Genomic DNA, 26,102 nt, shown 5'->3' on the forward strand with positions numbered 1-26,102 from the left:
TTGTTTTCTACATCAGCATGTTCGGGAGGCAACAAGAGGGAGTAATACTCTTGATTTGATTATCAACAGTGATTCTTCATGCATTAAGAATCTGCAGATAAATGAACCACTAGGTGGCAGTGATCACAGTGTGCTGAAGTGGGATTTACTCAAAGAGGTAACTACCATCAGGGGTAAAGGGAAGGGTTATTGCTTCCGTAAAGGCGACTACGATGGACTGAGACAGTATTTAAATTCTATACAGTGGGACCAACTGATGATGTTACCAACAGCAAATTCAAAATGGGAAGCATTCAAAGAACTTATCTTGGAAGCTACTAGGCTTTACATACCAACTAAGAAATATTGTTCAAGGTTTAGGCCAAAATGGATGTCAGATGAACTAATGAGGCATATGGCAGAGAAGAAAAATGCATGGTATACTTACAAATTAACACATGACACAGAAGCCTATGATAGATACAAGTTGATATGCAACCAAGTTACAAAGGAGGTTAGGCAGGCGAAGGCAGATTACGAGAAATCTTTGGCAAGGGAAGCAAAGAAAAACAGCAAAGAGTTCTTTACTTATGTAAACTCTAGAAGGAAGGGGATGAATCAGATTGGTCCACTTGATATTGATGGGTCAACTGTTGATGATCCTGCTCAGGTAGCTAACAAACTAAATGAATATTTTGCATCGACATTCACACATGAGGAGTTATTCAGCAAGGGGAATGCCAGAGGTGTATTCAACTCTAGCAGTAAGCTACAGAATCTTGAAATAACTGGGAGTAAAGTGGAGGAGAAACTGTTGAAGATAAACACAAGAAAGGCACCCGGGGTGGATGGGATCTATCCAGTTATATTAAAGGAGGCAGCAAAGGAAGTAAGCAAACCCTTAGCCATAATTATGAGAGCTTCCTTGGCCTCAGGGGAGGTACCCATAGACTGGAAATGTGCAAATGTGACCCCAATTCACAAAGGAGGATCAAAGGCTGACACAAGTAACTATAGACCTGTGAGCTTAACTTCTGTTCCAGGAAAATTAATGGAGGCACTGGTTAAAGAAGCACTGCAGGATCATTTAGACAAGACTTCAGTTATAGCTCAGACACAGCATGGTTTTGTTAAGGGGAAGTCTTGCCTGACCAACTTGATTGGATACTATGATGCAGTCACAAAAGAACTGGATGCAGGGAATAACTTTGATATTATATACTTGGATCTTAGAAAGGCTTTTGATACTGTTGCACATGGAAGACTGCTACACAAATTGGAGCAGTGTGGCATTGGAGGCAAGTTGCTGCTATGTATAAAGGGGTGGTTGAGGGGGAGAAGACAGAGAGTGGTAATTAATGGACACTGCTCATCGTGGACTAATGTTATTAGTGGAGTCCCTCAGGGCTCAGTGTTGGGTCCATTATTGTTTTCTGTATTTATAAATGATATTGATGATGGTATATCAAGCTTAATGTCCAAGTTTGCAGATGATACAAAGGTTGGCAGGGTTGTCAAGGACACTACTGACACTATGCTGCTGCAACAGGATCTGGAAAGGTTGAGCAGATGGGCTGAGAGGTGGCAAATGAAGTTTAACATTGACAAATGTAAAGTACTACACATGGGAAACAGCAACCCCAGAGCAACGTATCAACTCTGTGGTACTACACTGACAGTGGTAGAGAATGAAAGGGACTTGGGGGTGGTTGTGCAGGCAGATATGAAGTTCTCTGAGCAGTGCAGACGGGCTGCAAGAGTAGCTCATGGAGTATTGTCAATGATATACAGGAATTTTTCCAGCAGGGATAAGGAGGTGATTATTCCATTGTATAAGGCAATGGTCAGGCCACACCTAGAGTACTGTATACAGGTCTGGAGGCCTCATTTCAAGAAGGATGTAGAGCTGCTGGAACAAGTACAGAGAAGGGCAACAAGATTAGTGAATGGAACAAAGGGGTGTTCTTACGAAGAAAGGCTTAAGTTTTGCAAATTACAGTGTCTGGAGACTAGGCACCAGCGAGGTGATCTGATAGAGGTGTATAAAGCCTTGAATGGTTTAAGCATGCTCAATGCTGATGGGATTCTTCCTCTAGCTCAGAAAAATCACCTGAGAGGGCATAAATTCAAATTGAGGAAAGACAGATGTAGGATAGACGTGCGGAAATTTGCCTTTAGCCAGCGGGTGGTTGGTTGGTGGAACAGACTCCCATCCCTTGTGGTGGAGGTTGATAGCCTAAATAAGTTTAAGGCTCAGCTGGACAGGTATTTTGAACGAACAGAGGGGTGAAGTGGAAGTGGGTTTTTTTTTTTTTTTTTTGGCTGATGCTGCATAAGCTTGCTTTCTTGCATCAAATGCCTCTACTAATGCTAATTTGTTATTTCACTTTTTTGCATGCTTTCTGATAGGGGATGTTTACAAGATGATTTTAATTTATTTTACTATTTAAAATATCACTTTTTTATTTAAATATCACTGTGAATTTTGTTTGCATGAATCAGGCTATTTTTGTTATATATATGCTGATGGGATTCTTCCTCTTGCTCAGAATAATCACCTGAGAGGGCATAAATTCAAATTGAGGAAAGACAGATGTAGGATAGACGTGCGGAAATTTGCCTTTAGCCAGCGGGTGGTTGGTTGGTGGAACAGACTTCCATCCCTTGTCGTGGAAGTTGATAGCCTAAATAAGTTTAAGGCTCAGTTGGACAGGTATTTCAAACGAACAGAGGGGTGAAGTGGAAGGTGGTTATTTTTTTTTATTTATTTATTTATTTTTTGGCTGTTGCTGCATAAGCTTGCTTTCTTGCATCAAATGCCTCTACTAATGCTAATGTTTTTTATTTTATATTAATACTTACTTATGTCTTATGCAGCGTCCTAATGCTTGATTCAGAGCTCGAAAGGCTTGTATTTCGTACCATTCATTTCCTGATAATAGTTGTCTTTCTGAAGAGTGTTTATTATTATATCGACGCTTCAGATCCACCTGTAAATACAAAATATTCTTATTAAAAAAAAATATTTTCATTTACATTTAAAATTTATATTTTAAGGAGAAAAAGAAGAGTAAAATTTAAATGGAAAATTATATCCATTAAAAAATTGCAATGTGATATAAAATTTACACCACATTTAACTATCTAGTGAGCATGTTAGTGAAAGCTTGTGTAACACTTCTGAACGAAGATTGAGATTTGTTATCATTTTTGTAATTGTATCCCTTATATTGTTAAAATAATGGATGGCAAAGTGTAAGTGTACAATTTTAGACTACTTTTAGCCCACTTTTTTTTTTTCTTTAAGAGCTTTATGCACTAACAGGTCTAATGGCAAGATCCCCCCCCCTCCATGCGCCTCAGTAGCCAGGTGGGAAGGAGCAGCAGTGCGTAGCACACGCTTCTTGATTAGACCGGGGTTCGAGCCTGTCACCACCAAATATGAGGATGCGGAAAGGTCAGGGAATGACCACCGCATATCCCGGAGCAATGTTTATGGCCTTAGTTGCTAATGTTTCTAAAAAAAAAACAAACAACAATAACCCCCCCTCCACCTTTTTAACTTGCCTTTTGTTAGCTAAGAATGTTCTGTTACATAGAACTGTAACAGACATTATCCCATTTGTTTTATATCCAAAAGATTCTGGACTTTTATTGTAACATGTGACAAAAGTTTAATTATCAACAGTTGCTAGCTTAATTAATCTCTTGCCCCACACAAACAATAAAATCATATAATAAGTGTTTTGTTGGATTGACAACAGTGCATTTATTAAATTAACATGTTCAGATGATAACATAAGAAAATAATGCTTTTTAACTCAGTATTAGCACTAAAGTATTATATTAGCAAAATTGTGTGAAAATTAGCCTCATGCATAATTAAAACAAAAGAAATATTGATATTCTGATTGAGAAGTAAGGTTTATGGTATTCCTGGCATTTTTATACAGAATGACTAATCAACATAAATCATTATATGCTTTGTGCATCCTTATGCTGGAATAGCAGTGTATGTGACCTATCTGTTTGACAGGCTGTTTCCTATTTTACTGATGTTATGATTTTCACAGTGCATTAATAACTAAGGCCACAGTGCATAGTATGTATTGTGTTTCTATATAATACAAGTGTGTGTGTGTGTGTGTGTGTGTGTGTGTGTGTGTGTGTGTGTGTGTGTGTGTGTGTGTGTGTGTGTGTGTGTGTGTGTGTGTTCATGGACCAACCTGCACACTGTGTGAGCTAAAAAATAATAGAATTATTTATGGGAGTAGGAAGCCATACTCCCTTTACCTGATGATAATTACAGACCTGACTGAAGAGAATTTCTCTAGTTCCTGATGGGATTTGAACACAGACCTTTTCAAATGAGTGACAAGTGTCAAAACCATTATATATGCCATAGAGAATATATGCAGTAGATCTTAACCTTAGCAGCCTCATATATAAGATTATCATAAAGAATTGTAAAGGATTTGTTCAGTACAGATGTTAAGTCTAAAGCTTCTCATTACACTAAAACTAGGTATAGCCCAACTCATTTCAAAAATTTGGGGGGGGGGGGGGGAAGAAATTATATATATAAACGATAAAACTGAAGTCCAAGCTATCTCTACATAAGTTGTTTTGGAAATCATAACCTTAATTTATGTGTGTTCGGAGACTTAATTTTGGAGGCTACTAGGCTTTTCATTCCAACTAAGAAATACTGTTCAAGGTTTAGGCCTAAATGGATGTCAGCCCTAAACCAAAACAACAAATTCATTCTCACAAAGAAGCACTAATGCCACTCCATAGCTCCTTAAACAAAATACACATGCCTCCATGATAATATCAGAGATTTCTCTTACAGGTCTGAAAACTGAGTTCATGAACACCCAGAGATAACTAAAGATCCACATATATCCAAACAAAACAATTCATTTTTAAAATTGAAAATATAAACAGAGAAGTGAAAAAAATAAAATGAAATTTTTATCATTCATAATGGGCAACATATACAATACAAAGGAAATGTAACCTCTAAGTAATGTTTTTCTAGTTTTAAATTAATCTTAATGCAAATAACTTACTTGGATATCTTTAACATTAGGGAAAGGAATCCCAATCTGAAAACAAAATCAGACTTAAATGAGAAATTTTGTATCAATACAAAGTTACAGTGATATAAGCACCATTACACTATATAAAAAACATTAATCCTATATTAGGAACAAACGGAGTAATTTATACAGTACATTGTATGGCGGGTGTCAGACAGAAAAGAAAAACAGGTGCAACAAATATTTCAAGAAACCTCTGCCTAATTGGTGTGTGTTATATGCCTAATGAATCTGATGAGTAGAAAGAGCAATTGTGCAGAGAAAAATTAACCCCAGGGGCTCACATCTGGTGAGTGTGGGCTTGGCACACCCAGGGTCCTGAGCTGGATATCATCATTCTTCTCTTCCTTGGTGATTCCCTTTTATTTTTCTCTCTCTCTCTCTCTCTCTCTCTCTCTCTCTCTCTCTCTTGGGGTAGTTCAGAAATTTTTTTAGTTTTTTTGGCTGGTGCAGCAAAAGCCTCAGGCTTCCTTGCACCATATGGCTAATAATAATAATAATAAATAGAGTGGGCCAGTAAATCAGAATGACTTATAATGGGAGATTTTAACTTTCCAGATATTGACTGGAACTTGCGGTTTGGTTACTCACACAGTAGCAAGACTTTTGTTGATTTATTGGATGACTGTTTTCTACAGCAACATGTTCGAGAGGCAACCAGAGGGAGTAATACTCTTGATCTGACTATCAGTAGTGATTCTTCATGCATTAAGAATCTGCAGATAAAGGAACCACTGGGCGACAGTGATCACAATGTATTTATGTGGGAATTATTTAAAGATGTAACTACCATCAAGGCTAAAGGGAAGGGCTTTTGTTTTCGTAAAGGTGACTATAGAGGTCTCAGACAGTTTTTAAATTCTGTACAGTGGGATCAACTGATGATGTTACCAACAGTAAATTCTAAATGGGAAGCCTACAGGGACTTAATTTTGGAGGCTACTAGGCTTTTCATTCCAACTAAGAAATACTGTTCATGGTTTAGGCCTAAATGGATGTCAGATGAATTTATGAGGCTAGTGGCAGAGAAGAAGAAGAATGTATGGGGTGCATATAAAGTATCAGGTGATACAGAAGCCTATAGCAGGTATAAACTAGTCTATAATCAAGTCACAAAGGAGGTTAGGCAGGCGAAGGCAGATTATGAGAAATCTTTGGCAAAGGATGCAAAGAAAAACAGCAAGAAGTTCTTTACTTAGAAGGAAAGGGATGAATCAGATTGAACCACTTAACAAAGATGGGTTGACTATTGATGATCATGCTCAGGTAGCTGATAAACTGAATGAGTATTTTGCATCTACATTCACACATGAGCAGTTATTCAATGCGGGGAGTGACAGAAGTTTATCAAACACTAACAGGGAGCTAAGTGATTTTGTTATAACTGAGAGATAAGTGGAGGAAAAATTGTTGAAGTTAAACATAAGGAAGGCACCTGGGATGGACAGGATATATCCAGTTATATTAAAGGAGGCAGTAAAGGAAGTAAGCAAACTTTAGCCATAATTATGAGAGCTTCCGTGGACTCAGAGGAGGAGGTCCCCATGGACTGGAGGTGTGTAAATGTATCACCAATTCACAAAGGAGATTCAAAAGGTGACACAAGTAGCTACAGACCTGTAAGTTTAACTTGTGTTCCGGGGAAATAATGGAATCACTGGTTAAAGAAGCATTGCAGGATCATATAAACAAGACAGCAGTAATAGTTATGACACAGCATGGGTTTGTCAAAGGGAGGTTGTCTGACCAATTTGATTGCTTACTATGATGTGGTCACAAAGGAACTGAATTCCAAAAGTAATTTTGATATCATATACTTGGATTTCAGGAAAGTTTTTGATACTGTTGCACATGGAAGACTACTGTACAAATTGGAGAGGTATGGCATCAAGGGTAAGCTGCTACAATGGATAAAGGGATGGTTGAGTGGGAGACAACAGAGAATGGTAATCAATGGACACTGCTTTTCGTGGCCAAATGTTATTAGTGGAGTTCTCCAGGGTTCGGTGTTGGACCCATTGTTGTTTTGTATATTTATCAATGATATTGATGAAGGTATATGAGGTTTAATGTCCAAGTTTGCAGATGATACAAAGGTTGGCAGGGTTGTTAACGACAGTAATGACAGTATGCTACTCCAACTGGATCTAGATAAGTTGGGAAAATGGGCTGAGAAGTGGCAACTGGAGTTTAACATTGACAAATGCAAAGTACTGCATATGGGTATAAGGTATAAGGTATGTTCGTGTCAGACGGCACCTGGGATTTCTCCCATCTCCGCGTGTGTTTCGCTGTATCGAGGACAGTACACTGTCAAGCCAGAGACTTGAAAGTGTGTGGGTCGTGTCTGTGCAGTGTGATATGTTGTGCCCATTGTTTATCCGGCTTATTGGCCGCCAGGCCCCTAGTGGGGTCCGACGTTGCCCATACCCTGCCACGTGGAGGCTAGCCGGGTGTATCCAGTATCACAACAATTTGCTCTGGCAGGTCCTGCCACCTAGTTTCCTGGGATTTCAGTGGCTAGGGCCTATTTAAAAAAAAAAAAAAAAAAAAAGTTTATGCATTTGACATTAATGCTTAATGGGATTGCTGTTAGGAAATCGCTGGTTAGGGTTGAACACTAAAGAGATGTGTTAAAGGCCAAATAGGTCGGGCAAAATTTTGATGTTATTAAATTTAGACATGTAACGCTAGATAAAAGCTGATAGTGTTAGATATCTTAGAGATTTGTACAAAACCGGTAGAATTTAGACGTTGGTTATAATTTGGCGGCAGTGGGGCAGTGAGTACTCGGTCGATTTAGTGAGAGAGAGGGGGGGAGATTGAAGACTGGGGAGGAAACAGATAGAAGAATAGGGATGGATAGAGTAGGCATCCCTAAAGAGGTCAGTGGAGACGAGCCCCACCAGGCGAAATATGGGGAGTAGGCAGGGAGGAGAGGAGACAGAGATCCGTCTCCATTCACTGCCTGGGGATGGGGTTTTAAAGGGAACCAGGTTAGAGTACCCAGTTCGGATCGCCAATGGCGTGTTGGCAGCAAAGCTGCAGAATGTCTTCGTCGGTGTCATGTCCAAGGAATGTCGAGTCCGGTATGAAGGTCCAGCTGCCCATCCCGCTCTGGGGGTGGGATATGTTAGCTGGCAGTGGGGAACCTACCAGGTGAGGGGGGGGGGGGAAGACACACACATTTACTTCATTGTGCATTCTCACTCTACTTGCATTCTTCTTTTTTTTTTTTTTTTTTTTTTTTTTTATACTTTTTTCTTATTTTATAATAATTTTTTTTTTATATACTTTTTTGTTATTTATTTATTTATTTTTTATATATATATATATATATATATATATATATATATATATTTTTTTTTTTTTTTTTTTTTCACTCAACTCATTCATCTTTTTCTCACACACCAGGAGGGGATGCAATGATGGGTAGCGTAAATTTAAATACTAATTAAAACTAGGGTTAGTGTGTACTTAACTTAGCATTTGTGGTTTGTGTTCTTTTCTCTCACGCTTACACTTTTATTCATTCTTCTAGCTCTCATCTCATTTATTCGACTCTTTCTTTCTGCACTGCACTCTCTGGGCACCGCAACTTACTGTTATTCTTCAGTTGCGGTGCAGGCCTAGCTGCAAGGTTTTTTTTTTTTTTTTTTCTTTTTTTTTTTGCAGGCCAGGGGAGAATGCAGTGATAGTGTTTATGTGGTTTGTAAATGTTTGTTGGTACAGTATATATAAGGTAATGTAAGTTATTTTTAACTTTGTATTCTCTCGGCCAATTACATTTGCTCTTCTGCTCATTCCCATTCACTTTCTCTGCATGCATTCCCATCCCCCTCCCCTACATTGGTTTGAGGCCCCAGGTTCCTACACATGGCATGGTAGTCATGGGGAGTTTTGTTATGTCAGGTTTCTGTCAGGGTGCAGAATACTGCTATCCTAATAGTTTTTAAGTCATCATATGGGCGTGGTGGGAAACTTGGGCAATTTTACTATTGATTATTGTTTAATTGCTGGGGGGGCTGAATTGCCATTCTTTGCATTGCTCTGCGCATTTCGAAAACTTTCTGTGTGAAAGATGTAAAAGCTTTATAATTTTGCTCTTCTATGATGAAGAGATGTTCTTCTCCCCTGGGAAGGGGACCAATCTGTGCTATTAGCTCTGTTCTGGGCTATTAGCTCTGCTCTGTTCTCTGCATATGGGTAGCAATAAACGAAGAGAAACGTACCAACTGGGTGGTACCATACTCAGGGAAGTGGAAAGTGAAAAATACCTGGGGGTAATTGTGTAGCCAAATATGAAGTTCGCTGAGTAGTGCAGACAGGCTGCCAGGGCAGGTCATGGAGTTTTGTCAATGATATATAGGAATTTAGCTAGCAGGGACAGGGAGGTGATAATCCCGTTATACAAGGCAATGGTCAGGCCACACCTAGAGTACTGTACAGGTCTGGGGGCCTCATTTTAGGGAGGATGTAGAGTTGCTGCTAGAACAAGTACAAAGAAGGGCAACAACGGGGGTACTTTTCCAAGAAAGGCTTAAGTTCTGCAAATTGCAGCACCTGGATAGTAGGCACTTGCGAGGTGATCTGATTGAGGTGTATAAGGCCTTGAATGGATTGAGCAAGCTGACTGCTGATGGGATTCTTGTTCTTGCTCAGACTAAGAACCCGAGGGGCACAGTTTCAAATTGAGGAAAGATAGTTGTAGAATAAATGTGCGGAAATTCGCCTTTAGCCAGTGGGTAGTTGAATGGTGGAACAGGCTTCCATCTTTTGTTGTGGAGGCTAATAGCCTAAACAGATTTAAGACTGAGCTGGACAGGCATTTGAAATGAATAGAGGGATAAAATGGGAGATTTTTTATTGCTGATGCTGCATAAGCTTGCTTTCTTGCATCGTATGCCTCTACTAATGCTAATTATTTGCTGTTCTCCTTCTTGAAAAAAAAAAAAAAAAAAAAAAAAAACCCAAAGCTACAACTTTATAAATCTCTTATAGTTTTCTATTTTTACAAAAAGATGGGCAGCAGCAGAGGTATTTATTAAAAAAAAAAAAGTGGTGAGGCAGCTGTATTATAATTTCGTCTCTTGGGGAGTTGTCCTGACTCTTGGATAAAGGAAAGGATGGAAGGATAAGAAAATCTGATTTTTTGATTATTATATTAAAAAATCCCTTTCACTATCTTATTGTAGAATGCAGAAATGAAGAAAAGCTCCATAAGTATGGGCCCCATTGCTAATGATGTTGTGAAGTGAATGAAATGGTGTGTGTTGTAGTAGTAGTGGTGGCATGTGATGCAAGAAAGCAAGTGTATGATGAGCTTATGCAGCATCAGCCAAAAAAAAAAAAAAAAAACACACCATTCCCTCCAAATGCCTGTTCAGTTCCTCCTTAAATTTATTTAACCTACCAACTTCCATCTATTCTACATCTGTCTTCTATTCTACATCTATCTTTTGTTAATTTGGATTTATGCCTCCTTAAGTTCGTAATCTGAACAAGTGGAAGGATCTCCCATTAGAATTCAACGCGCTCAACCCATTCAAGGCCTTATACACCTCAATCAGATCACCGTGCAGGTGCCTAGTCTCCAGCCACTGAAATTTGCAGAACTTAAGCCTCTCTTGGTAAGAGGATCCCTTCATTCTCCTCATAAATCTTGTTGTTCTCTGTAGATGCTCAAGTAAATCTACATCCTTCCTAAAATGAGGCCTCCAGACCTGTACACAGTACTCAAGGCGTGGCCTTGTTATTTGGTTTTTTTTTTAAGGAGCATTAGCAACTAAGGCCATATTGATGCGGGATATGCGGTGGTCATTCCCTGACCTTTCCGCATTCTCCGTATTTGGTGGTGACGGGCTCGAACCCCGGTCTAATCAAGAACCATGTGCTAACGCACCGCTGCTCCTTCCCACCTGGCTACGGAGGCAACAGGCGTGGCCTGACCATTGCCTTATACAGAAGGACAATCACCTCCTTCTCCCTGCTAGCAAAATTCTTATATATCATTGACAAAACCCCATGACCTGCCCTGGCAGCCTGTCTGCATTGCTCAGAAAACTTCATATCTGACTGCACAATTACTCCCAGGTCTTTTTCCTTTTCTACCACCTTAAGTGTAGTACCACACAGTTGGTACGTTTCTCTGGGGTTACTTCTACCCATATGCAGTACTTTGCATTTGTCAAGGTTAAACTTCAGTTGCCACTTCTTAGCCCATCTGCCCAAATTATCTAGATCCTGTTGCAGTAGCACACTGCCATTAACAACCCTGCCAACCTTTGTATCATTTGTAAACTTCGACACTAAGCCTGATATACCTTCATCAATATCATTGATAAATATACAAAACAACAGAGGACCCAACACCTAACCCTGTGGGACTCCACTAATAACATTAGTCCATGAAGAGCAGCACCCATTAATTACCACTCTCTGTCTTCTCCCACTCAACCATCCTTTTATCCTTAATATCATTCTGCTCCAATTTGTACAATAGTCTTCCATGTACAACAGTGTCAAAAGCTTTCCTGAAATCCAAATATATGATATCAAAATTATATTTTGCATCCAGTTCTTTGTAACCGCATCATAATATCCTAGCAAATTTGTCAGACAAGACTTTCCCTTAACAAACCCATGCTGTCTGAATTATTGCTGCAGTCTTGTCTAGATGATCCTGCAATGCATCTTTAACCAGTGACTCCATTATTTTACCTGAAACAGAAGTTAAATTAACTGGTCTGTAATTACTCGTGTCACCCTTCGATCCCCCTTTGTGAATTGGGGATACATTTGCACATCTCCAGTCCGTGGGGACCTCCCCTGAATCTAAGGATGCTCTCATAATTATGGCTAAGGGTTTGCTTAGTTGCTTTGCCGCCTCCTTTAATATAACTGGATAGATTCCATCTATCCCAGGTGCCTTTCTTATGTTTAACTTCAACAATTTCTCCTCCACTTTGCTCTCAGTTATTACAAAACCATTAAGGACCCTGCTACAATTTGATAACCTTCTGCCATTTTCAAACCTTAACTCCTCATGTGTGAATGTAGATGCAAAATGCTCATTCAGTTTGTTTGCTATCTGAGCAGGATCATCAACAGTCGAACCATCGATATCAAGTGGACCAATCAGATTCATCCCCTTCCTTTTAGAATTTATATAAGTAAAGAAATCGTTGTTGTTTTTCTTAGCATCTTTTGCCAACAATTTCTCGTAATCTGCCTTCAATGCCTAACCTCCTTTGTGACCTGATTACAGACTAGCTTATACTGCCATAGGCTTCTGAGTCGCTTGATAATTTATATGCATCCTATGCATTTTTCTTCTCTGTCACGAGTCTCATTAGTTCATTTGATAATCATTTAGGCCTAAACTTTGAACAATATTTCTTAATAGGTATGAAACTTTTAGTAGCATCCACGATTAATTCCTTGAATGCTTCCCACTTAGAATTTACTGTTAACAGTAAATTCTAAGCAGTTAGCATCCTTGAAGGATGCTAACAGCTTTCAGGAACACAACAATGAATTCTCTATTCTTCCATGGTCACCCAACTCATCAGACAAGCCAATACGTGTACAGGCTATATGATGTGCAAACGATGACTCCACGAGGGCTAACCTTTGCCCATAATACAGAACCATTTACCCAGCCAACTCAGTGTATGTTCTACATGGATAAAAAAAAAAAAAAAAAAAAAACTGTTAGAATGTGTGTGTGTGTGTGTGTGTGTGTGTGTGTGTGTGTGTGTGTGTGTGTGTGTGTGTGTGTGTGTAGTGAATTTGTGACTGTTTCATTCTGTGAGTCAAAAGCATGGTAGCCCAACCAGCAGTGGTCACTTGGATTGAAGGAAGTGGTCCAGCAGAATACTGTTCCTAATGTAGACATAGTGTCATGTTTTAACAATAATATAAATTTAAGTTTGTATTCAGTTAAATTTTCTGATATCGTGAAAATTATTGAATAGGCCTATATAAAATAACAAAAACTCATAATATATCAGTATACATGTTTCAGTATTTTCTTTATTTATCTTATTTTTAAACTGAAACTGTTGGAAATGTCTTCAAAGAGACAAAAGAGGAGAGGGGTTAACTGATAACAAGGAAATAAGGAAGACAAACAAAACTGGTGGTGGTGGTAGTTTAAATTACCATAATACATAGTTAGGTCTCAACTCACAGTGCTAGAGTTAAGCAACATCAACAGTGGCTTAACTCTAGCACTGTGGATGCATAACTCAATTATGCATCAACAGGTACCCTAGTTAACCTTCAGTTATCATTGGTATAAGTCTTTCGACAGTCACTTTTCTTGTTTTGAGTATGAAGAAATATCTGAGGAATTCTGCCTTACACCCTCTGTTGTGATTAAAATCCACATTGGGCAAATTATAAAATCCAATCAGTAAGTGGGAGCGTGTACCCACTGCAAAGACACTGTAAGAACAAAGGAGCAATCACTGCCTGGTAACAATGGGTCCTGTACTAACTGACATCTGCTACTAATGAAGTCATCATGCATCCTCCATGGGAATCAACCTCCAGGAACACACCTAATCTGTTAGGTTTCATTACTAACCACAAAAACAGCTACTGCCGTTGGCCAACCAAAGGCTATCAACCACCTGCAGTTCAGGAGTCTAGTTTCAGGGCAGCAGGTCCACAAATCTCAGAGAACATCAGATGTCATAAACTGAGCAGCATGGTAACAACAGCCAGAAACTGATACAAGTTGTTGTTCGGTGGGCAGCATGTAGCAGATCCATATTCCACACTGTCACCACTGTTTCATGGATAGGATAGGTGATGGGATGGCAAGCGATCACTGTTAAGAGGATTACAGAAACTCCCAGTGGGAAGCTATACTGCCATTTTTCAAAATATCTCTTGAACTTCTGAGTAAGTGTACACTCCTTTATGGTGACAGCATATCCAGATAACTCCGCTGTCTATCAACAAGACAACATATCATACCCCAAGGCCTTGAAGGATGCTAACTGCTTTCAGGAACACAACAATGAATTCTCTATTCTTCCATGGCCACCCAACTCATCAGATCTCTGATGAGTTGAAACTCAGATCTCTGAATGGTCATACCAACTCATTGCTATGACCATTCACCTGACAAAGTGCAGGCATTACTGGAAACATTGTGCAATGCATGGGTAGCACTACTACAGGACAACCAGCAACTTATGGAGGACAAGCCAATATGTGTACAGGGTATACGATGGGCAAAAGGTGACTCCACGAGGGCTAACTTTTGCCCATAATACAGAACCATTTACCCAGCCAACTCAGTGTATGTTCTACATGGATAAAAAAAAAACTGTTAGAAAATTTATAATTCATTTTATATCAACAACGTAACTTAGCATTTTGATTTTGACCATTAGCATATTAATTTTTTTTGCATTTTGACTTTCAGAAATTTGATTACCTCTCCATCTCTCTTCTCAAAATGCACAACATAATCTTTGCAGAAATTTCCTAATGCTCAGATTTTCTGTTTAGTTATCTAAATTTAGCTCTCTAGTCATTATTCTTGCAGGTGATCATCTATCTTAATGAAACCAATCTGTCTTGTGGATATTAGATGACTAGTTCTTACATCATCATGGAAATTTTCCAAACTTTCTTTAAATCTAAAACATTATTTGGTGTGGTCAAGGTTGTAAATAATCAGCAATTGTTTGACTTATACACACTTTTAGATTTTCTGAAAGGCATATTTCTTCTAACTGAAAAAAAAAAAAAAAAATAAATAAATAAAATGGCAGTATGAGTACATAAAGCAGCAGAACTTATGTACATTATAATTCTAAATGGTTTTGGATTTTTATTTTTGATTGTAATAAGCAATTGACAATAATAAGAGCAATGAGATTGATGAGGGGGGAGCAAACCGGTGCTCTTAATAAGAAAATCCTGCTTATTACAGCATCTGGGTAATAGGCACTTGCGAGGTGATTTGATTGAAGTGTTTAAGGCTTTGAACAGATTCAGCAAGCTTAGTGCTGATGACATTCTTCCTCTTGCTCAAACTGATACATGAGAGGGCATAAATTCAAATTCAGCCAGTATGGGTATAGGATAGATATGCACTAATTTGCCTTCAGTTAGAGGGTGGTTGTTTGTTGGAACTAACTTCCATCTGTTGTGGTAGTGGGTAGTTTGAATAAATTCAAGGAAGAACTAGTCAAACCATAGGAGATGGACAGCTGATGTGAGAATTGCCCCCCCCCATCTTCAGTAGGGCACCTTGTTTCTGATATTCCTCATAATGTTGGCATTTGATGAGTTAACAAATACCAGGTAGTTATAAAATAAGTTTCCTTATTTAAGAGACTCTAGTGTCAAAACGGTTAGAGATAGTGCTGTGAAAATCAGTAAGTATGTCATTTAGGGTATGGGGAAGCGATTTGCAGAAGGAAAAAAAAAAAATAATAATAATTCTGTCACCAGGGGAGAAATTGGCATTGTAAACATGAGATGGAATACTTAACTTACGATTAGATTTTAATATCAGAACTTAGAAATCTACAGATATTGTTCTATGTGATTTCCTATGTGAGTGTCTGTATGCTGCCACGATAAACTCTGTCTTTCAGGTATCCCCACAGCTGGAAATCACAGGAATTGAGATCTGGTGATCAGGTTGGCTAGAACTGTGGAAAGTCTCTAGAAATGATTTCCGAACATTGAATGGAGCAGTTCCTTCACTTGTCGACCAACGTGCAGAAGGGAACCATCTTGCATAAACACTACGGTCTCCAAGCATTGCCTTTCTTGCAGTGTGGGAATAATGTGATCTCTTAGAAGAGCACAGTACCGTGCACTAGTTACCGTACACCTTACGGGGGGGGGGGGGGGGATGAGAAGTAGACTCTTCAAAGAAAAATGGTCCAATTATAAACTCTGCTGTGAATCCACACCATACTGTAACGTATGGACTTTGTAGTGGTCTTTCATGCACAGCAGATGGACAAGAAGTTCCCCATATTCGGCAGTTTTGTGCATTTACAGCTGCATGAAGAGTGAAATGTGCCTCATCAGAACACAAGGTTATTCGAGCCCATGTATCTCCAAGTTCCATACGAGCCAGAAATTGTAGAGAAAAGCTATTCGTTGTTGCTGATCACAAGAGTTTAGTTCTTGCACTAGGTGAATCTTGTATGGGAACCAGCATAAAATTATTTGAAGCACTTTATGTACAGTAGACCAAGGAAGGTTCAAGTCTCTTGACCCACCTCTGGCGCATTCTGACTTGGAGACAATTGCAATGACCACTTCATCCACTATCTCCGCTCCGATACTTGGTATTCCCCTGGCTGGAATTACACCTAACTCCCCAGTCGCTTCAAATTTTTAAGTTTCCAATATTCATGTAGTGCTGCATTAGTGTTACTATTATTCTGGTAGAACAGTTTTACTAAAAGAGCACATTCCTTTTTTGTAGGCCTTTTTTCTGCTTTTATCTAACAGGATGTCATTTGATTAAGCAGATGAAGTGGACTTGAAGTAAATGACAACTTTTACATACGTGCAGTGCCGCTTTCCCCTGGTGGCAGAAAGTTGAACTAATTTTTTTCTTCTATAAATCGCTTCTCCATACCCTAAATGACATACCCACCGATTTTTACAGTGCTAACTCTAACTGTTTTGACACTAGGGTCTCCTGAATAGGGAAACTTATTTTATAACCACCCAGTACTTCAAATTTATCAAATTCATTTACTATGATTCTAGCATTAGTGTGTAAGCAAATGCATGTGCATTTGGTTAACAGATTCATGGCAATCAATTTTGCCTCTGCTTATGGGTGCCATAAATCTATTACTATCCTTCCTCCCCAAACTAACACTTTATTGAAACCATTTGATATTTCATTGACAGCATAAATAAACATTCTTGCAACTTTTTAGTTTAAGTGTATCCAATCCCTGTAAAAATAATTCCTCCTGTTAAGAAGTATTAACCATGTTGAGAAAAATTCTACTCCATGAAGTCTGCACATCTCTCCAGGCCCAAACTGAATCACAAAGGCTCTCTTATCACACACTTCTACTGATATGAAGGCAAAATTCCATTTTCAAGGCATTTTCAAGTAAATCCTTTTCTTAGATTGTCTTTGCTTAATATCATTAGCACCAACTTTTACTATCTTGGCCAAATTGTTTGCAAAAGGCTCTTATCACATACTCCTACCAATGTGTATCCAATCTTATCACATACTCCTACCAATGTGTATCAACCACTTCCAAGTAAATCCTTTTTCAGATTGCCTACTTAGCATCATTATGGTACCCTTAAAAGGTGATAACTCTTCTTCATGTCACTTACTTTTGCCTCTGGCAGACATACCATGGCTCTATTCCACTTATTTAGTGACAACAGTCACTAATAATAGCTCCATTACCTTCAATCTTTAGTCATCCTGCTGGGTGCTGTCTGAATTACTTAGAGGACATCGGCTGTTCCCTTCAGACACTCAAATTCACGCATCAAAAACTGAATTTTCACCAAAACTTTTCACCTTATGAAGAATCCTTATAAGATGAATCTTATAAAGAATCGATTATGAAAATCATCTAATTTTTAGCTGATAAAAGGAAAAATATTTTCTTTTACAGTATTTAATTGTAATTATTTAAATAAAATTATTTGTTTACAGTAATGACTGCCCGTGCATTATTGTCAGCAAAATCCAAGCCCTCACTGATTTTTCCTCTATATACTGCTAGAAGTAAGGCACCATTCTTATTAATTTCTTCTGTGGATTCCACTAGTAAAGAGAACAAACAAGCAACATTGTAAAGGTTTCTTACATACAGTTCACAATAAAAAAAGAAAGTATAATCAAAGTGATAACCATTAAAAATTCATACTGCAATTATGATAGGAATCCTAATTTTGTAACTGTTATTAAGTACAATGTTATCATATAAGTTAATAGACATTAAATATATGCAGTGACAATACAAGCTAATGAAAATCATGGTTTTCATGTTATAAATTATATAAATGCTGTCATTAGGAGTATTTTTGTACCATGGTCTTCCCAACTTTCAACAGCTTCATAGAAGTCCATCAACACTGATTCAAAATTTCTATCTGCACTACGTGGTTCACTCAAAACAACTTTCTGTTCTGCGAGCTCATTGAAGAGTCTGGTTACCTTAAAAAAGAAAAAAATATTGCATTTAATTGATCTACATATGATTTCAACTAGGTAATCATTCACTTTTAATTTTAAAAGCTTTATAAAGTTTACAAATCAAAGTTAATATAATAAAACTCTATATTTTCAAACAAAATTTTATGCATTTTGTTTTCAATTTCAGTCTTTGAGAATACTTTGGTCACTCCAGTAATGGATGGTCAAAAATCAGCAAATCAACCTCAAAGATGGAAACTCAATGTAGAGATGAACAATTTTCAAATTATCTCACTGTGTGTTGAAATATTTCACAGATAATAAAATTGCTGTCCTCCATACATTTTTGAATTTTTGGATAATAAATAATGGGTAATATTGATTTTTGCATAAACCATACGTAGGTGCTGTGATGATAATGTTTATTTTTGAACAAATGAAAACCAAAACATTAGTTCCCTTTGAAAGGTTAGATAATATTATTTCAAACTTAGCATTAGTATTAGTTGAGGCATATGATGCAAGAAAGAAAGCTTATACAGCATCAGCCAAAAAAAAAAAAAAAAACCCTTCCCATTTCACCCATTCAAAATGTTTGTCTGGTTCAGCCTTAAATTTATTTAAGCTATCATTAGTAGAGGCATACGATGCAAGAAAGCAAGTCTATGCATCATCAGCAAAAAAAAAAAAAAAAAAAAAACCTCCCATTTTACCCCTCCATTCGTTCCAAATGCCTGTCCAGCTCAGCCGTAAATTTATTTAGGCTATCAACTTCCACAACAAAACATGGAAGTCTGTTCCACCAATCAACTATCCACTGGCTAAAGGCAAATTTCTGCACATCTATTCTACAACTGTTTTTCCTTAATTTAAATCTGTGCCCCCTCAGGTTCTTAATCTGAGCAAGAGAAAGAATCCCATCAGCATTCAGCTTGATTAACCCATTCAATCAGATCACCTTGCAAGTGCCTACTCTCCAGGTGCTGCAATTAGCAGAAACTAAGCCTTTCTTGTAAGAGTAGCCCTCTGTCCCCTCACCAATCTTGTTGCCCTTCTTTGTACCCGTTCTAGCAACTCTACATCCTTCCTAAAATGAGGCATCCAGACCTGTACACAGTACTCTAGGTTTGGCCTGACCATTGCCTTGTATAACGGGATAATCACCTCCCTGTCTCTGCTAGCAAAATTCCTATATATCATTGACAAGACTCCATGACCTGTCTTGGAAGTCCCTCTGCACTGCTCAGCAAACTTCATATTTGACTGAACAATTATCCCCAGGTATTTTTTCACTTTCCACTTCCCTGAGTGTGGTACCACACAGTTGGTATGTTTCTCTCAGTTATTGCTACCCATATTCAGTACTTTGCATTTGTCAACATTAAACTTCAGTTGCCACTTTTCAGCCCATTTGCCCACTTTATCTAGAACAAGTTGGAGTAGCATACTGTCTTTACTGTCGTTAACAACCCTGCCAACCTTTGTATCATCTCCAAACTTGGACATTAAACCTGATATACCTTCATCAATGTCATTGATAAATATACAAAACAACAATGGGTCCAACACCAAACTCTGGGGAATTCCACTAATAACATTTGTCCACGAAGAGCAGTGTCCATTGATTACCACTCTCTGTATTCTCCCACTCAACTATCCTTTTATCCATTGTAGCAACTTGCCTTTAATACCATACTGCTCCAATTTGTACAGTAACCTTCCATGTGCAACAGTATCAAAAGCTTTCCTAAAATTCAAGTATATGATATCAAAATTATTTTTGACATTCAGTTCCTTTGTGACCAAACGTAGTATCCAAACAAATTTGTCAGACAAGACCCCCCTTTAACAAACCCATGCTGTCTTAACTATTACTGCAGTCTTGTCTAGCTGATCCTGCAATGCTTCTTTAACCAGTGATTCCATTACTTTCCCCAGAACACAAGTTAAACTAATGCATCTATAGTTACTTGTGAACCTTTTGAATCCCCTTTGTGAATTGGTGATACATTTGCACACCTCCAGTCCATGGGGACCTTCCCTAATTCCAAGAAAGCTCTCATAATTATGGCTAAGGATTTGCTTACTTCCTTTGCTGCCTCCTTTAATATAACTGGATAGATCCCATCCACCCCAGATGCCTTCCTTATGTTTAACTTCAACAATTTCTCCTCCACTTTCCTCTCAGTTATTACAAAATCACTTAGATCCCTGTTAGTTTGATAAACTTCTGGCATTCCCCTCATTGAATAACTCCTCATGTGTGAATGTAGATGCAAAATACTCATTCAGTTTATCAGCTGCCTGAGGATGATCATCAATAGTCAACCCATCTATATTAAGTGGAACAATCTGATTCATCTCTTTCCTTCTAGAGTTTACATAAGTAAAGGACTCTTTGCTGTTTTTCTTTGCATCCTTTGCCAAGGATTTCTCGTAATCTGCCTTTGCCTGCCTAACCTCCTTTGTTACTTGATTACAGACTAGCTTATATCTGCCAGAGGCTTCTGTGTCACTTGATTCTTTATATGCATCCATTACATTTTTCTTCTCTGCCATGATCTTCATTAGTTCATCTGACATCCATTTAGGCCTAAACCTTGAACAGTATTTCTTAATTGTAATGAAAAGCCTAGTAGCCTCCAAAATTAAGTCCCCGAAGCCTTCCCATTCAGAATTCAATGTTGGTGACATCGTCAGTTGATCCCACTGTACAGAATTTAAAAACTGTCTGAGAGCCCTGTAGTCACCTTTACGAAAACAAAAGCCCTTCCCTTTACCCTTGATGGTAGTTACATCTTTAAGTAAATCCCACATCAGTACACTGTGATCACTGTCACCTTAGTGGTTCCTTTATCTGTAAATTCTTAATGCATGAATAATCACTGCTGATAATCAGATTAAGGGTATTAGTCCCTCTGGTTGCCCCTCGAACATGTTGTTGTAGAAAACAATCCTCCAATAAATCCACAAGTCTTGCTAGTGTGTGGGTGACCAACCCACAAGTTCCAGTCAATATCTGGAAAGTTAAAATCCCCCATTACAAGACATTCTGATTTACTGGCTCATTCCATTTCTCTGCACAACTTTCATTGTAGTCATCCGAGTCATTAGGCCTATAACATACTCCTACTCTCATTTTCCCTTTCCCAATGTTTATGTCACATCAAATAGACTCAACATTACACTATCCACCCGTGTCAACTGGATGCACTTCCTGAGATTTTTATGTTTCTTAACTAACAGCATAACCCCTCCTCTCTTCCTACCGTCTATCCTTTCTGTACACATTGTACTCCCCAAATTACAAATTATTTGTTGTATATTGACAGAAATCAGAAGGTTAAACATATCTTGCATCTTAAGTGCCATAGAATCAAGTCATTTATAAAGTAGAAGCATTTATGAACATTTATTTATCTGCTGTATTTATTTAGTTCTGTTACTAGGCATTTAAGTAGGTATAACACAGAATATCCTCTACATATTTACGCTTTATATCTTGATTTTAGATATACCTACGAAAAAAAAAAAAAAAATTTACTCACTCGCCATCGCTGTACCAGCTTTTCCAACATACTGTAAGAAGGAAAAAAACACAGGACACCGTATGGTATAATCTATAATTTAAAAAAAAAAAACACATTAAAATTTAGTAATTTTTGTAAAAGAATAAGAAAAGCTTACCTCGATATGATACACAGAACACTTCCGCATGATATTCTCCAGGAATTAAAACAAAAACAATTAAAAAATTGAAAATCTTACACTACAGTAAGAAATAATTAACAATAATTAAAAATCAAATTAACGCAATTGAAAAACAATTTAATTTTTAATTGCATTAAATTGTTTTTCAATTGCGTTAATTTGATTTTTAATTATTGTTAATTATTTCTTACTGTAGTGTAAGATTTTTGATTTTTTAAACGTTTTCATTTTAATTTCTGGAGAGTATCATACGGAAGTGTTCTACGTATCATACTGAGATAAACTTCTCTTATTCTTTTACAAATATTAATATCAATGTACAATGTATTGAGCATTATAGCTCTGGCTCATACTATTAAAATTTAGTAGACTGCTTTTATTTATTAATTTTCAGATATTTTACATTCAGTATATTTACTTTAAATAACTTTAATTATTATATATAATAATAAGAGAAGTTTACCTCAATATAGTACGTAGAACACTTCCGTATGATATTCTCCAGAAATTAAAATGATAAAAATCGAAAATCTTACATTAGAGTAACAAATAATTAAAAATCAATTTAACGCAATTAAAAATAAGAAAATTAATTAAAAGAATTTAAAGAAAAATCATTTTGCAATTTTTTCGTTAAATTCTTTTAATTAATTTTCTTATTTTTAATTGCATTAAATTGATTTTTAATTATTTGTTACTCTAATGTAAGATTTTTGATTTTTTCATTTTAATTTCTGGAGAATATCATACGGAAGTGTTCTACGTACTATACTGAGGTAAACTTCTCTTATTATTTTACAAATATTGATATCAATGTAGAATGTATTGAGCTTTACAGCTCTGGTTCATACTATTTAAAATAATTATTTATGTAAAAAATGTAAAACTATTTCACCAACTAAAATGTTTTTTCAAAGGCTATCAATCTACTTGAATAATGAGGTCCACAAAAGAGAAAAATTATTAGTCTAATAAAATGTAATCCTGAGTGTCGTAAATATGATGGACTATTATAAATAAATCTTTAGTTAAGAGAATTTGCAATTAACAGCTAAAGAACTGTCTTTATATATGAAATATTTTATTTAATTGTTTACTGAATCCTGTAGAAATTTTCAATCTTTAATGACATTGTTTAATTATTACAGCAATGAAATAAGTTCTACATAAGTGATTCTGAACTCTGTGTGTGTAGTGATAGCTGAGGATTCCAAAGGAAGATAAAAAAAAAAATTACTGCTTTCAAATTATATTGTCTAAGGAGTGATATTAAGCCATGGATCAAATTCCTTAACCACATTTTGAGACAGTACGCAGAATCACAAAAAAATAGTTCATATTATTACAATAAGAAAAAGATGATAAATGGATGTTCACTACAAATAAGAGTAAAGAAAACACACATCGAACCACATGAAGTATTTGTATTTATTTATTTTTTTTTTATGATAATCCCAAACATGAAGGTTATACAAATCTATAGTACTTTAGCACCTTGTATGGGTTTAAGATGAGATAACAGAGGACACAACGCTTATTCACATTAGAATTGAATTTCTGTAAATTGTAATTTTCAGGAAATTAAATATTCTGTTCATACTCTGGAATTACAAATGCCAATTTGGAATAACAGTACCCATAGAAAAGGCATGCAGCAGAAACTGAATGTATAGTAATTTTAAAAAAACAATCAACAAACAATCAACCAACCAACCAACTTTCCACAATTCAACTATTAAACTAAGACAATGTTTCAGAATTTAGTTTTGAATCTTGTTATCAGGCCTGAGAGATCAGAAATTATGCATACAGAACAACTAGAAACGAATTGAGGTCACCAACTTGGCTATGTATGCCATGAAAGCAAAAAACGTATATATAACAAAATAAAATTAAATTTAAAAAAATCTATTTACTGTCAATATTGCAGCGTGGCCGACTTTGTACACTTTTTCAGAAATTAATTTGAATGCACTATTGCACTGCAATACATATATATTTATCATAGTGCATGTAAGTCAATTTCTAATGGATAAACCCACACCATGAAGGAAACAACTCCTTTAAAGGCATGATTAAATTAAATCATATAATTATTAAATAAAATTAATATTCATGGAACAATTAGAAGCTTCTGAACTGTTTACACTGAGGACTTTGAAAGATCACATCTATTTTATATTCACAAAGAAGTTGGTTTTATTCTCTTTCAACAATGCAAGTTCTCTACTGCTCCGGCAGCAGATGGCACTGTCTTAGAGAAGTTTCAATAATATGCTGATATAATCTTATTAACTGATGATAAGACCAGTAATTCTTTTGTCTGCACATGTGATATGGATGAATGATCTTTATGGAAAATGTTAATTTTTGATAGCAACTGCTTTTGCTTTGGAGGTGTTTTTGTTGAGAAACTTATTGCAGGAATGTTGTTGTTATTTGGTTTTTTAGGAGCATTAGCAACTAAGGCCATATTGCTCCGGTGCGGTGGTCATTCCCTGACCTTTCCGCATGCTCCGTATTTGGTGGTGACGGGCTCGAACCCCGGTCTAATCAAGAAACGTGTGCTACGCACTGCTGCTCCTTCCCACCTGGCTACGGAGGCGCTCCTATTGCAGGAATGGCTTCCAAGTTGATACTCTCCTTGAATATGCCAGATCATCCCATTGAGGCTTTAATGGAGATATGGCAGAACTGAACCAAAGTAGCAAGAGTTGATCTGAAATTTAAACAGTAATTTCAGATTCCACTGCTTAAGTTGACTACTGGAGGAGCAAGAGTGTTCAAGTAGATCTCAGTTATTTTCTAGATGTATAGTATACAACAAATTCTGGTCGCGAACACTGATGACAGTATTTAAAATGGAATCCAGAAAAGCCATCTTGGTTAAATAGCTGTGTTGTTGAAAGCTAGTTGTCTGTCTGTAACCCATTCAACACAAAGTTACTAAATAAATACTTCATATAGTTCAATTTGCATTTTCTACAATCTCTTATTCCAGTGCTACAGGATGAATGGTTAGTCCATATTAGCATTAGCAGAGGCATGATGCAACAAAGCAAGCTTATACAGCATCAGCCAAAAAAAAAAAAAAAAAAAAAATCCATTTACTATAAAAGTTTGTCCAGTTTTTCCTTGAATTTATTTAAGCTATCGACTTCCACAAAGACAGATGGAAGTTTCTTTCAGCAATCAACTACTCACTGGCTAAAGGCAAATTTCCGTACATCTATTCTACAACTCTTTCTTCAATTTGAATTTATGCCCCCTCAGGTTCGTAATCTCAGAAAGAGGAAGAATCCCATCAGCAGTGAGCCAGCTCAAATGATTCAAAGCACCTCATTTGAGTCTAATTGAGGTGTATCAAATGACACACCTCAATTAGACCACCTTGCAGGTGCCTAGTCTCCGCATGCCACAATCTGCAGAAATTAAGCCTTTCTTTGTAAGAGCATTCCCTTCGTTCCCCTCACCAATCTTGTTGCCCTTCTTTGTACCTGTTCTAGCAACTCTATATCCTTCCTAAAATGAGGCCTCCAGAACTGTATGCAGTACTCAAGGCACAGCCTAACCATTGCCTTATACAAGGAGATAATCACCTACTTATCCCTATTAGCAAAATTCCTGTATATCATTGACAAACACAATGACTTGCTCTGGCAGCCTGTCTGCACTGCTCAGAAAACTTATATCTGACTGCACAATTACCTCCAGCTCTTATTCATTCTCTACCACCCTGTATGTAGTACAGAAACAGTTGGTACATTTCTACCCATATGCAGTGGGTAGAAACATATATGTTTCTACCACTGCCCAGCTTTTCTAGATCCTGTTGCAGTAGCATACTGTCATTACTGTCATAACAACCCAGCCAACATTTGTATCATGTGCAAACTTGGCCATTAAGCCTAATATATCTTCATCAATATTATTGATAAATATACAAAACAACAATGGGCCCAACACCGAACCATCGGGGACTCCACTAATAACATTAATCCACAAAGAGCAGTGTCCACTGATTACCACTCTCTGTCGTCTCCTATTCAACCACTCTTTCATCCATTGTAGCAACTTCCCCTTAATGCCACACAGCTCCAATTTGTACAGCAGTCTTCCATGTGCAATAGTATCAAAAGCTT

The 26,102-nt window shown here is 37.2% G+C and overlaps 1 protein-coding gene across 1 annotated transcript in view; it reads right to left on the reverse strand.

Annotated features, from left to right (window-relative positions):
• LOC150085137 (Fanconi anemia group J protein homolog) overlaps positions 1 to 26,102 on the reverse strand; it is a 331,818-nt gene that overhangs the window by 24,424 nt on the left and 281,292 nt on the right. The window contains exons 20-24 of the mRNA XM_090373843.1: positions 21,798 to 21,869; positions 18,144 to 18,270; positions 17,765 to 17,877; positions 5,052 to 5,087; positions 2,842 to 2,969 (exon numbers count right to left, since the gene is read on the reverse strand). Coding sequence (XP_090229969.1) covers positions 2,842 to 2,969; positions 5,052 to 5,087; positions 17,765 to 17,877; positions 18,144 to 18,270; positions 21,798 to 21,869 — 476 coding nt within the window. The remainder of the gene's footprint in view (positions 1 to 2,841; positions 2,970 to 5,051; positions 5,088 to 17,764; positions 17,878 to 18,143; positions 18,271 to 21,797; positions 21,870 to 26,102) is intronic.

Source organism: Mastigoproctus giganteus, chromosome 5 (genome assembly GCF_048544385.1).
Source record: "Mastigoproctus giganteus isolate SK-2022 chromosome 5, ASM4854438v1, whole genome shotgun sequence".
Lineage (NCBI taxonomy): Eukaryota > Metazoa > Arthropoda > Arachnida > Uropygi > Thelyphonidae > Mastigoproctus > Mastigoproctus giganteus.